Source organism: Trachymyrmex cornetzi, unplaced genomic scaffold (genome assembly GCF_001594075.2).
Source record: "Trachymyrmex cornetzi isolate Tcor2-1 unplaced genomic scaffold, Tcor1.1 scaffold326, whole genome shotgun sequence".
NCBI classification, from domain to species: Eukaryota; Metazoa; Arthropoda; class Insecta; order Hymenoptera; family Formicidae; genus Trachymyrmex; species Trachymyrmex cornetzi.
In genome coordinates this window covers 614,150-629,030 of record NW_017297961.1, presented here as the reverse complement: position 1 = coordinate 629,030, position 14,881 = coordinate 614,150, and the positions used below count along the sequence as shown (strand labels likewise).

Genomic DNA, 14,881 nt, shown 5'->3' with positions numbered 1-14,881 from the left:
GGATTGAATCACTTTCAGCGATGTCTAAACTACAAAAGACATATGATTTCATCGTCGAAACTCGCCAGCATTGGAGCCAGCACCCTCTAGAGCGATAGATATTAAGTTTAACACCTAATATGTAACTGACTGACGACTGCTTTTGGCAGCTCCTTTTATATTTTGGAAATGAATGTGGGAGTGTTCTTTCAGGACCAATCAATACTCCTCAAAATTTGGTAGAACCTATACTCGCGCTTGTTTCCTTAAGATAAGGCAGCAAGGCTCCGCGTAAGCCCTACTCTCCACTCTAGGTTTAATCTTAATAGGTAATAGTTGAGAGTTTTAATAATTTATGATAAAAATTCGGTTTTCCTTAACTAACATCCTTATGCGAGGCGAATCTATTACATTCTGAATTATAGATCTAAAATTGGTTTAGTTTTATTGGAAGAAAGAAAAAAAGAAGAAAAAGGTATTCGTCCTTGCATTCAGGAAGATTTCTAGTTTGCTTAATTACTAAACGCTAATGTAATATACATTATCACTAATATAATGTTAATTTACGCTTTTATTTATTATTTTATAGAAAGGCTTCTTTGAAAAAGACCGTGGAATATTCCTAGACATTCTTTAGAGTAAATATTCTGTGTGACGCATAAAGGTACATAACGTGATCTATCTGTTGTTTAAATAAAGAAACTAAATATACCCCCCCTATAAAAGAGAAAAGGAATTTTCGGTTTCGAAATAAAGATAAAATAGGGACGAAATATTAAGACCAATACGAAATACTAATCTAGAGATAAGATAAAAATAAGGTATAAATCATATATTTATAATAACGAAAGAGAGGATTTTATCGGGATGTAACAATATCTTGCATGATTTCAGAGAAATTCAAATGCGTTAATTAACCTGGGACATTCTTTTCATTTTTCTCAAGGCTTATTTTTCTCATTATTTTCATTATCAAATAAACATAAAACATATTCCTTTTATTGTCGATATATTTGACACAAATAGAAATTCGAAAACGAGCGTAAAAAAATTAATAGAAATTGTACTGATAATCTAGGATAGGAGGATGTAGTAATTAACAAGCTTATTTTTAATTATGTTTTATTTTATCGTAAATTTTCTGACGGAAGCAGTCTTCAAACAAAACACGATGGTGCGTACCATTAACATGGAATAAGTGGGCATATCGCGATTATTGCGTAAAAATATTCGCGTACTCATTCTAACGCCATCGAAGGATTTTCCTGATGAGATTCTTGGATGATGATATTAAAAACGTATTATATATTCGAATGTTTGAGAATGCTGGCAATCTCACCGAGAAAGTCGCATCCGCGGCATCGATATCCTACATAATATTCCGTTTCTTTTTCTTCGGACGCTATCGCGATGTGCCTATTAAATAGCTGCGTGTACTCGAGTGTGTGCCGAGTCGTATAATACAGCAAAGCCGAATATTTTAGTTAAGTTGCGCGTGCTATCCGTAATGTTTGTGTGCGGAGACGGTGAATTTGAATTCTCGTCGTGACAACGAGCTGCGTCCCAATAATTTTCGCGGATAATACGATATCATAACAAACATACAGGAAGAAAAAATATAGTGTTCCAAAATAATTTACAGACAGAACGTAAAAGAGAGAAACAGAGAGAGATTAATATTAATCTTCCAGTTCTCTTTTCCTTTCTGTATAATGACATTATCATACTCTAAAAATGTTTATTATGGTCGAACCGCTCCGGCTCGACTATTCGATCGTATCGCGTGCGTTCCGATTAAATTTAGCGAAAGCAAAAAGATCAGAGTGTGGAAGATACAGTAACGATCGGTCAGATATCGTTACGGCACCCACGAGTCGAACATGTATAAGAGCGGATGAGATACACTCTTTTTGGAGAACATATTTGGAATAGATTCATCAAGGTATAGGCGTACTCTTCAATATTCACGAAATAATTCAGAAATATATTCTCCACAAAGAATATATCAGAAAAACTCTCATTCTGTCGTCGACCGCGCTGATAATCGACGTATAACCCGGTGCCAAGTTTGATTTCACAACTCGCCGGGATTGACGACGTTAAGGGCAAACGCAGAGTTCGTTTCGCCTTTCTGACCGATCGCACGCGCCAAATATTGACCAACATCGCTGGCCGTGCACGTTTTAATGCCGAATTCGAAGGACGTGCTGCCGTCCGAGCTGAAGTGGTATCTGCTGCTCGTCTCGGGGATCGCCTTACTATCTTTCAACCAAGTCACTGAAAAATTCATGACATTATTAGCAACAATTTAGCAGCTTAACGGAGAATAAAAAAACAGAAAGGGAAATTATAAAAAAATTACTTTAATTATTGAATTGTTATTACAATTCTTACTCTATTATATATTTACTTAAAATATAATACTATTATAAAAATTTAGTACCTTTCAAAGGCGCGGTATCAGTCTTGCACGTGAAAGTAACCGACTCGCCTTCACTCACTGTTGCAGATTGTGGGAATGTCGCGAACGCTGGGCTTTTCGGCTCTTCGTTTAAAGCTGGAAAAAATGTAGATGAAAATTAAAATGCATGTCGAATGCAGGTTTTTTTTATTAAACGATTAATAATCGTTAATAATTTCGTACCGAGTACGTTTAACGTGCACGACGAGTAGCTTTCTCCTGCGTCGTTGAAAGCTTCGCACGTGTAAGTACCGGAGTCCTCGGGGAATATCTCGGCGATGATTAGCTTGTAAATGTTAGCCTCGCTAGTATATTGAAAGTCCTTGCTAGGCTTGATCTCTTTGTTATTATGCAGCCACACCACATCAAACTTCTTCGCGCCGATTATTCGGCAGCTAAGTGTCACAGCCTCACCATCTTTTACATACTTGCTCATTAAGTGATCGACGATCTTCGGCGATTTATCGTCGCCCTGTTTCTTCCTGGCGGCGTTCTCCACAGCTAAAAAGAGAAGTTGGACTAAGCGACATGTCTTTCATAATTATTTTTTAATAAAATATAAATAAGATTATAAAAATAGCAAAAATTAAAAGAAACAACAAAATTAAATCTCCACATAAGCAGATTGAATAAAACTATATTTATGAATTAATATTTTTAGATTAACGGTTGATATTATTGATAACAATGCGGGTACTCTTACGTTTTACAGTCAGTTTGCAGGATGTCGTGTCGCTGCCGATGCTATTAGTCGCAAGACACGCGTATTCGCCTTCGTCCTCAGGGAATACCTCATTGATCGTAAGAGTGGCCACTCCGTTCTTGTATTTGAGATCGACAATCTCTGACGAACTCAGCGTCTATAAGAAAATTGTATCACACACATAATAATCGCTAATAGAAATATATCTTTCATACGTGATTTTAGTGCATTTTCTGAAAATAATTATCACCATCCTTTTCTTACTATACTCATTAAATTACACGACAATTCTATACATCAATTTAATTCAAAGGTGCATGTTAGATTTTAATGATAACAAGTAGATTTCAAACTTATGTGTCTACCTTGCCGTCTTTACTCCAAGTAATTTGTGGCTCCGGATCGCCGTCGACTTTAGCTGTGAATTCCAGATGTTCGCCATCGTTGATCGTGAGATTCTTTAACTTTTGAGTAAATTGCGGTTGTCTCATCGAATCGTCTGAGGGTACTTCAACATATACATTAAGATTAAATAAAATAGATAAATTTTATATTAAATAGTCTAGCTATTCCAGATCTATTTAAAACAATATGCTTACGGATGAGTTCTTTTGTGGTGCTTCTGGATCGAGACGGACTGCCAGTAGTGTCGAGTTTCGAGCCGTATTTCTTTATGCTTCGTTTATCAGATGATTCGTTTATTTTGACACTGGAGCTGTCCTATAATTGTACAAAAAAAATGTATAAGTAATAGTATTTTAAACAATATTAAGAATCTTTATTTTAGACCGCATATGTGAGAAACACAATCAATACTAGAAATTTAAAATGCCTATTACTTATTGTATCGATTATTGCGAAAAATATTACTAAGGCCTCAGTGGTCTAATGGCTTAGGACGCTCGTATGGAATACAAGAGATCCAGGTTCAAATCCCAGCCGATGTAATATTTTTCGCAATAAATTTATTAACAGTTTTAATATATTAACATCTTTATAATATAATGCTTTATGGTAGCATCAAATTATTAAAAAATTGCTTGTCAATTTAATTCACAATTACTAGAGTAGTTTTAATTGCGTTTATAGTCCGGAAAAACAATTCGGCGCGCAGTTCGAAAAGACTACAACATGATATATATGCAAGTACATATATAGTGTATATTAGTAATTCAAGATTGAATTATTTAAAGCAATGAAGATCCAGCTTCGACTATAATAGGCATTTTAAATTTCTAGTATTAATAGTATTTTATTTTTAATCGTAACCTTATTTTGAAGAGATACCTTATATGAGGAGATCGTGGAATTATGTTTGCCATTGTACAAAGAGCTTGATTGGCTTTGAGTGGTTGTGGAACTGTACTTGTGAACTGTTACAATCGGCGGTGGTGCCGGTTTCAGTGGTTGCTCGATGAATTTTCGATCTTAGAACATAATCACTTATTATGAACGAGTGACATACATTCAAATATAATTAAATATATTTTGACATAAAATTTACGTGATTTCATTACAAAAAGCAATCTATAAATGAAACTAAACAAGCTAAAAAATAAACGGGAAAGTTAATTCAACATGAAGTGCGTATGTAGATGTAAAAATGAAACGAATAGATATATGATAATTTGAAGGAAGCTTTACCAATATCTTTGGAATAGACCTAGCTAAATAAAATGAAAAGATTGTAAAGTAATTCATGTACAGCTAATATGATAAACAGCTATACATATATAATTTTACATATTTATGAAAAGCATAATTAATGAAAAAACTTATACATTTATATAGTTATAACTATATAAATGTATAAACACAAAAATATACGTCTGTCATCTAATGAAATATCGTTTTTAATAATACAGGAAGAGGATGGCAAACAGGATACACTCTTAAACAGCTCTACCTCCGGAATGTAGGAGGTCGTGCACTAATTTTACTTGCTCCTCCGTTTCTCCAGTGCCTACAAACAAACAATTAATAGGATCTATTTTATTAGTAAATTTAATATAAATTTTACAAAAAATATCATTGACCTTATGAAATCGAACAGTTCGAAAAACGCAAATAAATCTTACAATTAATTCGAGATCTAATTTGAATACTCAAAATATATATATATTTTATATAAATTACAAAACTAAATCGTTTTTGTTCTTAAATTGTTAAACAAAAATTTGACAATACAATGATGTATATTAATTGTTAAGAAATTTAAAGGTATAGTTCATATTTTTTAGTTTTTAGAATAATGATCTAAATTCTAAAATTATTGGCAATAAACATTAGGTACCATATTATTGTTCAGTTCCGTAAAATAATCTCTCATCCTTCATTTTTTTTATTTGATACTTAATCGTTTATTTATATCATACCTTCTACGATGACTACGCAACTAGTCTCGTCTTTGCCATGTTTGTTAGTCGCCACACAACGATATTTGCCGCTGTCCTCCGGCTTGCAGTCAACGATCTCCATTGTGACGACACCAGCGGCGTTGCTCATGGGGTAATTGTACTTGGACAATTCCTCTCTATCCTTGTACCATTTCACGGTGGGCGGTGGATTGCCGCTCAGACAGCAGAGCAGCTTGCAAGTCTGCCTGATCTGTATGACACGTGGTCGCAACAGGAACGTGAAGCTCGGCGCCGACTCAATCGTCTCCAACCACACATTGTAGCCAAGTGGTTCTCGTCTGCGTACAGGATGCAGCTCGGGCCTATATTTCGGAATTTCTCTCGGCAGTGCTGAAAGAACGAAAAATGGAAGAATCATATATACATTATATTTCTTAGATTTGTAAATGTAAAGCTGATAAAAATAAAAACATCGATTAATATTCAATGACAATTAGATAGCCCAAATATAAATAGATTATTCATCAAAGTATTTAAAAAATGTAGAGCCGTGTGCATTTAAAATCATTTCAAATTAATACTTTTCCTAAATTTAAATGGAATCCCTTGTAGAAAAGTACTACTGAGCACTAGGAGTATTTTGAGGCACTACTGTACTACAGCACTACTGTATTACTACATTACTGTAATAGTGCAAAAGTGTAGTAATACTGAGTAGTGCTAAGATCTTCTATATATCCACGTTTCGGCAAGATACAAAATGCAGGAACCGAGTATGCATCACAGAAACTAATTATTAATAACTCTATTTTAAAAAAAGTACTTTCAGAGACTCTACGAGCACACTCTGATTAAGCTGAGAGTAAGTGACGGATTTAATTTACATATGCCTATTTATAGGGATCCGCGTTATTTTCTCCTTATGGAAAACGAGTCCATCTTGCAGCGATACTGCGTATTATGCCGCTTGCAGAGTATATGTACGCTATAGACGTCACCAAGCAAGCGGTGTAATACGCAGTACCGCCGCAAGATAGATTCATTTTCCGTAAGGAGAAAATGACGCGGATCCCTATAAATAGACATATGTAAATGAAATCCATCACTTACTCTTAGTTTGATCAGAGTGTGCTCGTAGAGCCTCTGAAAGTGCTTTTTTTAAAATAAAGTTATTAATAGTTAGTTTCTGTGATGCATATTCATTTCCTGCATTTTGTATCTTACCGAAACGCGGATATATAGAAGATCTTAGCACTACTCAGCATTACTGAACACTTCTGCACTACTACAGTAGTGTAGTAGTACAATAGTGCTGTAGTACAGTAATGCCTCAAAATACTCCTAGTGCTCAGTAGTACTTTTCTACAAGGGATATAAATTAAATTGTAGTTATCTAAAAGTGTTTATCTAGTTAGAAGTATCAAGTTATGTTGCAAATTATAATTTTCTTCCAAAATTACGTAATTGCAGCATATATAAAATTCTGATGATATAAACTCTTACGTTGTACATTAAGAAAGACGACTTCTTCACGGTAACCATAATGATTTTCCGCGCGTATAATGTACTCTCCTCTATCTTCCAACTTAACTCTGTTGATAATAAAGGTGTAATCGTCACCATGGTATCGCTTCATAAATTTAACAGATTGCCGTAACTCTTGATTGTTATGTGACCAAGATAAGGTTGGTGCCGCAATCGCGATCACGCGACAAGTGAATTTCACACTCTGTCCTTCATAGGCGAACGCGCTTTGCGGTTTGATGACAAATCTTGGTGCTGCTTGTCGACGATCTGTAAAAATATAATTAATTTAAGAATTATATATTAACGAGATTTTAATTATTTTACATATTAGTATTTATCTCAGGTATTTGATATTTATTATTAATATTTATTAATATACATATATATACAATTTAAAAAATGTCTGACAGATTAGACGTAATTGGAACTTTTCTGATGTTTAAATATACTTATTATAATTTATAAATGATATTTTTATTTTGTATTAAAATTAGTAATTGATTCATGTTTTAAATCAGTGCTCGCAAGGATTTGTATATTTTGGGCCGATTCCGGCGCGCGCCCTCCACCACCGCACAGCCGATACATTACATATGTATCTAATACATTACATTAGAAAACTACGTATTAGAAACTATTTAAGATATAAGTATTTTATTAAGGAACAATGAATAAATTAAAAATAGCAAATTTTATGTTAATAGATTATTTAATATAAATATAAATTATTTAATAAAAAACATTTCAATAATAATTTGGCGGAAGGTGCACTCATAGTATATTTCTGGTATAGGAGCGCCCCTGAGTCAGAGCGTCACGTGAGCGCCCGGCGGCTCGGCCGTGTGGTGGTGGGGGTCGCGCGCCTGAATCGGCCCGAAATGTGCAAATCCTTAGAAATGTGCAAGCACTGTTTTAAATTGCTTCGTGTTTTCCGAGGCAGACCTTTATATCTTCCATGAAAATTATAATTATTTATTGATTTTTATGCATTGACTCACCGAAGCAAGAATCATAAATTCTGTATTTCTCGATTAAAAGTTTCCTGAGCGATGAGTACTCGGCTAGGCGACCGATGGGAAGGACATACTTGTCCCAGTTTTCGTACTTGGCACGCAATCTATCTCTGATGCTAAAGTAACGACTGTTGGCGATTGGATTGGTCCACTTGCTATGATCGCCGGTCAACCATGGATGAAGGAGACACTCGTGTGCAGTCATGCGCTTCCTGAAGGACAAAACACAGTAACGAAATAATAACAGAGAGAAGCAAAGAGAAGAGATGAAAGTTTGTGAAAAAACATACTCTTTATTTTTGACGAGTAGTCGCCTAATAAAATCTTTACCCTCCTCGGAAACGTCGCGGAATGCCTCCTCGTCAAAGTCCCAGTCGCATGCCTTCACATTTTTCAAGGTCTCGATGTCATTATCACCGGCGAATGGTGAAAGACCGCTCAATCTATGCAAACGATGCATGCTAATCGATAGAATTTCTTTTTTTTTTAATAAAATATTAATTAACATACAAATATACGTAGGTGTCTCAGTTATTTAATTTCAGAAATTTTCAATAATTGCAAAGTTGAGCAATAACTGCCTTAAATAAAATTAAATATTTTATTATTGTTATAGATTATTTATTACTGAAGTTTTGTCATAATTGAAACTAATAGTGAAATAAATCGAACATCTCTCAAGAAACGCGAAATATTTTCTCGCTTCTGTGTTATGTGATAAAAAGTCTACTTACAGGACATAAGCTAGTACACCACAGGCCCACATATCGGTGTAAAAACCGACAGGTTCACGTTCGACGATCTCGGGGGCGGCAAATTCAGCCGTGCCTGTACTGATCTTTACTACTTCGTTCGGATCGAGTTTAGTAGCTAGACCAAAATCGATCAATTTCACATTCGTGCTGTTACGAGTTTGGCACATGATGTTCTCAGGTTTAATATCTGAAAATAATCAAATATTACATTAAAATAATAGGAACATTTAATAAATTAGCTCGCAGTATTTATATAAATAGCAGCTAAAATTTAATATATAAATTTTTGGAGAAGTTTTCGATTTAAAACAAAAATTATCACTACGAAGACTAGAATCATGATAATTTATGCTTTATTTTATATTGGCATTATAATCAACGATAAACAAATGATAATTTATTTGTGGAATTCATTGCTAATGTTCGAAAAATATTTCTTTTTAAATGTAGACTTAAACTTGTATTAAAATAAAATTTGATTAAAACTTAAATTGATTAATGAAATTTATAACAAATTCCATGTATATCATACAAAAATTGTCAAAATATTTCTATCTTACCGAGATGGATGATGTTCTTCTCGTGCATATGCTTGACGCCCTCACAGATCTGCCTCATATAATTAATGACTTCCGCCTCGGACATAGTATAACCCTCGGCCGTAATCCTCTCGAATAATTCTCCGCCGGACAAGCTAATGAAACAAATAATCGAGATCAAGGATAACGTAAACCCATCATAATCCGCCGTCGGATTTAAAGCAAACGATTCTTTTGTCCAAAGTGAATACTTACAATTCAAAAATCAGCACCATCTCATCATCATCTTCAAAGGCATCGTGCAGGTTGATCAGCTTGGGATGATGCAGTTGATTCATGATATCGATCTCCTTTCTGATTAGCTCCTTCTCCATCACATGCGATACCGGGATAAATTTGGCAGCGAAGATGTTACCGGTGGTCCTCTCGCGGCAGCGGTGTACCACGCCAAACGCGCCAGTGCCAATCTCCTCCAGAATGTCATATTTGTCGTAGACTGATGTGTGCTTGATTTCAACTGGCTGCGGTACATATTTACTATACACGTCGAACACGAACTGGTCATAGTCGCGTGGTTTCTCATCTTCGCGGCCACGTATTTTCTTACCGCTCGCGTCCACCTCATATTCCTTCTTCTTGAACTCGCGCTTGATCACACCTTTCGTAGTGATCAACGGCGTCACTTCACTCGGATCTGAACGACCGTAGATATTCTCTGCACACACCCGGAAATCATATTGCTGTCCAGGGCTAAGACCGATTACTGCAAGCGTGCAGAAACGAGTATTGCCAGCACGGATCCAGCTGCTCATCGGATGCTCACGCTTCTCCACTACATAGTTGGTGATGTTACTGCCACCGTCCCAAACTGGCGGCTTCCAGCTGACCGCTAGCGAGTCGTGACCGACATTATCCACTTGCGGGAATCTGGGCGGATCTGGACGATCGCTGATCTGAATCTTGATGATAGCTGTGTCCTGACCGAGATCGTTTTCAGCGGAGATGCGATATGGTCCGGAATCCATACGACTGCCATCACGTATCGTCAACACAGCGTGCCGCTCTTTCACCTCGACAGCGTAATGTCCACCAGACTCGATCACCTCGCCTTCGCGTACCCATGTAATCTTTGGTTTCGGATAACCGGTAAAAGGAATCTTGATGACGACGTTCACACCTTTGTCGAAGAAGGCAGTGTCACGGAAACGTGGCGGCACGTTCAGCTTCGGTGGTGTCTTGATGAAGAGTTCACCCTTGGTGGATTTCACGCCGCATTTATTTGCCGCACGGCAGAAATACTCATCGGCGTCTTCGCCGAACACGTCGTGGATGATGAGATTGTGAGTATCGCCCTCGGAATAGATGTTGTAGCGACTACCGCTCACAATCTCGCGGGCGCCCTTGAACCAAGTAATGTTTGGCTTCGGTGTGCCGATAATCTTGCATTGGAAGTGGGCGTTGTGATTCTGGACGCAATTCACCTGATGAAAAGAAAATGAGAAAAAGATAATCACATCTTTTGAGTCAAATTGCATTTCTGCATTATTTAGAATTAATAAATGTATTAAACAAGGACTCCCTCTTCTTAAAATAACAAAATAACCTAAATGTGGGCTAATGACAGTCAGCGCGAGCGAAGGTGCGCAATAAATCTTCACAAATAAAATTTGTTACTTCATGTGATGTGTTGATCTTATCTTTATTTGAAATATTGACATCTTGAACGTTTCGATTCTCTTTGGAATCTTCATCAGCAAATTTCTTAACCAAATTAAATTTCACGATCATCCGATGTAGAGTCACTCGCAGGTTGCCAAAACTAGTGTTATCTGTTTTAAATTTATATATATAAGATATTTGAATTCAACCATTAAAAATAACGAGTAACTCACCCACACGATCGCCAAATCTCATCATGAAACCTTGGATAATCTATTAATATTCACACTAAACTCACGTAACATTTTATAATACAATCGATGTGGCTTTGTTCAAACTTCGTCCGCTCTATCTGGAGTGACGAGTACGTGTAATAAAATTTTAAAATTGTTAATAACAAAGTTCGAATTAACGATAAACATTAAGTCATAATAAATATAAAATATAAAGACAGTACATTCTTATTACTTTGCTGATCTTAACCTATCTGACGTATGTAACATATTTAACATATATGTATAATGTTCAATAAAGATGAAGATGAGATCAACACATTACATGAAGTATTGTAACAAATTTTATTTGTAAAAATTTATTGCGCACCTTCGCTCGCGCTGACTCTCATTAGCCCACATTTAGATTATTTTGTTATTTTAAGAAGAGAAAGTCTTTGTTTAATACATTTATTAATTTTTAAATACGCTGGCTGCAATATGCGTCAAATACTAAATTTTATGTCTTTTTTCAAATTTATTACTGCGACATTTGGTATTATTCCTGTAAATTTTATGAAACTTTGGATAAAACGTCACAAGAGAACAGAATTCATATAAAACTTGTCAAGGCATGCATTAGGCATGATGTGGTCCCTCAACATATAGATAAATTAGGTGATTTTGGATTGAAACTTTCTCATTACAGATCTTCACATAAATTCAAGCGTTTTAGAGATCAGTTCATTTTAAGAACTCTCAAAATTGAATTGAATGACGCGTATAGAACTGTTAGTTGTTCCTAAAAAGAGATATTACATCTTAGGAGAAGTATCATGAACCATGTTCCAGTGAGATATTGTAATTCCTTTTTTGCGAGACAAGACATATTTCATAAACAATTAATACGGGAAGAAATTAGATTATCGAAAAAATTAAATTGGTTGATTTTAAAAAACAAACGAAGGAAATATAATGACATAAACCGTTGCATTATTTTGTTGTCAATGAAAAACATAACAATCTTGATAACAACAATGATGGAGTCATTGACGAAATTAAATTTTCTTTTCAAAGTAAGAATAATGTTCCATTGAGTGAGCAGATGGATGTTAAAATTAAAGCTAACGAATTTATTGACGACAATCCTGATTCTTCTTTGTTCAGTATAAAAAATAGATGGTTCGTTAACTTGTCCGGATGTGAGATTCCAAAAAAGGTTCAATTGTTGTTGGAATTGGGTGACAATTTTTCTACCATATACCTTCGGTACATCATAACAGCACTTTGATCAAATTTATCAAGAACATTGAGAATAATTTTTGGAAATTACGAGACGCTAACATTTTAAAGATCAGAAATTTAGTTATTCCGATTTTAAGGAAATTTCTGTCATTAACAACGAATAATTTTATAACTAAGGGATGTTCCATTCTGGTTAAATACACGACTCAATTTATTAAGAATAACTCAAACATAATTTTTACAAGAGCGGATAAAGGGAATATCACGGTGGCGTTAAACAGAAATAGTTATATTAATAAAGTCACTCAAATGCTGCAAGATCCTAACATTTATACCAAGCTGACGAGAATTAAACAATTTGACAAAAAACATTCGAGAGCTGTTCACAAGATGGAAAAAGAAGAATTTTATTTCTGATCAGACGTACAAGAAAGTCTCATGTAGTGATGGAATCCTACCGAGGTGCTATGCTTTGCCGAAAATGCATAAACCGGGCAATACTTTCAGGATTATTATATCATCTATAGATAGTCCGGCATATTCTTTGGCTGCCTTTTTGCATGACATAATATCCAATAATGTGGAGAGACCAATTAGTAAAATTGAGAATAGCTTCCAGATAATAAAAAAACTGAGAAACATGCAAATTTCTAATAATTACTCCTTAATATCTTTGGATGTGGTTTCTCTGTTTACAAATGTGCCGATAGAATTAGTTATATCAAGTGTAGATAAAAGATGGGATTTTTTAAAAAAAGCGACAAGTATCCCGAGGAAGAAATTTATGAAAGCAATTACATTAGTATTAAACTCGACGGTTTTTAGCTTTAATGACGAGTTTTATAAACAAAATCACGGAACTCCGATGGGGTCGCCTCTCTCTCCTATCATTGCGGACCTTGTACTGCGTGAATTGGAGACAGAGGCGCTTAAGACCATAGGTATAGATTTACCTTTTTATGTTAGATATGTTGACGATATTGTTACGGCAGTCCCTTCTGACTTAATCGAATCTATTGTAGCAGGGTTCAATTCATTTCATAATAGACTACAGTTTATGTTGGAGGTGGGGGTGATAAAATAAAAATTTTTTAGACATAACGATTATTAAAAATGGAAACGGTTTAGAATTTGACTGGTATCACAAACCAACGTTTTCGGGTAGATACTTGAATTATTTATCTGCACACCCCATGACTCATAAAAAAGGCATAGTGATGGGTGTGACTGACAGAGCGGTACTACTTTCAGATCCTAAGTATCATCAAAAAAAACATTAGGTTAATAATTAAAACTTTATTAGAAAATGACTATCCTGTGGATTTTGTTTTTAAAACAATTTCCACAAGATTAAAATATTTATTCTCTAAACGCATTTCTGTGGAGACTGAACTGAATAATTCTAAGGACGATAATAGTTTAGAAAGGGTTCCATGGTTCTTGATACCATATAATTCGTTAAATTCGGAAAAATTTGTAACTATTTGTAGGAACGAAAACATAAAACCAGCATTTTATAGTAATAATAAATTAAATAAATATTTATAAAAATTTTCAAAAAGACGTTCTCCCAAAGAATTCGAATAAAAATGTTGTATACAAAATTGAGTGCAAAGATTGCGATGCAACATATGTAGGTCAAACAAGTAGAAGATTATGTACAAGGATTGCAGAACATCGCAATCACATAAATTGGAATACAAATAGTCAATCTGTTATCACGGATCACAGATTGGAATACAATCACGAATTTAATTAGGAGAACGTCAAAATACTGGATTCGGAAAGAATATTAAATAAGCTACTAATACCAGAGAAAGTACATATTCATATGCAGAAAAATGGATTGAACCTACGATCAGACACAGATGGACTGCATCATGCTTATGCATCCATGCTAAATGATATGACATAATGCTTAGTTCAAGACTTTACGATAATAAATTTACCTCATAAATGTGTGTAAAGTAGTAAGACGACTTTCAAAAAATTTTGAATTATATTTCTGTTTTCTTTTTCACTTACAAATTCAATTATTAATTTATATTTGTAACATTCTGTTGTTTAATCAATTTTTGTAATTATTTATTTGCAAATTTTACAAAGACGTTAGTTTTTCTTTTTGAGTTAACAATTCATTTATTAATTAATATATTTTTTTTTATCGTTATTGATTAATGTCTATATTTAATTATTAGGTGTACAACTATGCTTCCGCCGTTTTCCTATAGATGGCTTTAGCGGTAAGTGGTGATCGAAATAAATAAATCATAGACGTCATACAATAAATTTGGGCATCTGTCAACATAACCCCATAGAAACATTAATCGATTTGTGTTTGCATCATAAAGTTCTTCTCCATTGAAAATGTCAGTTTACGAGCCAAATTTTCGTCATTTGCGGGAGGTTTTAATTTTCTGCTTCAATATGA

The 14,881-nt window shown here is 34.7% G+C and overlaps 1 protein-coding gene across 2 annotated transcripts in view; it reads right to left on the bottom strand.

Annotated features, from left to right (window-relative positions):
• Window positions 1-1,084: 1,084 nt before the first annotated feature.
• The window catches only part of bent (projectin protein bent), a 221,823-nt gene continuing 208,026 nt past the window's right edge, over window positions 1,085-14,881 (bottom strand). For both annotated transcript variants that reach the window (XM_018510206.1, XM_018510207.1), the window contains 15 exons: window positions 9,590-10,815; window positions 9,356-9,489; window positions 8,775-8,982; window positions 8,331-8,483; window positions 8,026-8,252; window positions 7,004-7,294; window positions 5,519-5,890; window positions 5,050-5,106; window positions 4,431-4,570; window positions 3,743-3,863; window positions 3,509-3,651; window positions 3,144-3,300; window positions 2,624-2,941; window positions 2,423-2,536; window positions 1,085-2,256 (listed from right to left, as the gene is read on the bottom strand). In XM_018510206.1, the coding sequence (XP_018365708.1) occupies window positions 2,054-2,256; window positions 2,423-2,536; window positions 2,624-2,941; window positions 3,144-3,300; window positions 3,509-3,651; window positions 3,743-3,863; window positions 4,431-4,570; window positions 5,050-5,106; window positions 5,519-5,890; window positions 7,004-7,294; window positions 8,026-8,252; window positions 8,331-8,483; window positions 8,775-8,982; window positions 9,356-9,489; window positions 9,590-10,815 (3,864 nt within the window). In that variant the 3' untranslated portion in view covers window positions 1,085-2,053. The remainder of the gene's footprint in view (window positions 2,257-2,422; window positions 2,537-2,623; window positions 2,942-3,143; window positions 3,301-3,508; window positions 3,652-3,742; window positions 3,864-4,430; window positions 4,571-5,049; window positions 5,107-5,518; window positions 5,891-7,003; window positions 7,295-8,025; window positions 8,253-8,330; window positions 8,484-8,774; window positions 8,983-9,355; window positions 9,490-9,589; window positions 10,816-14,881) is intronic.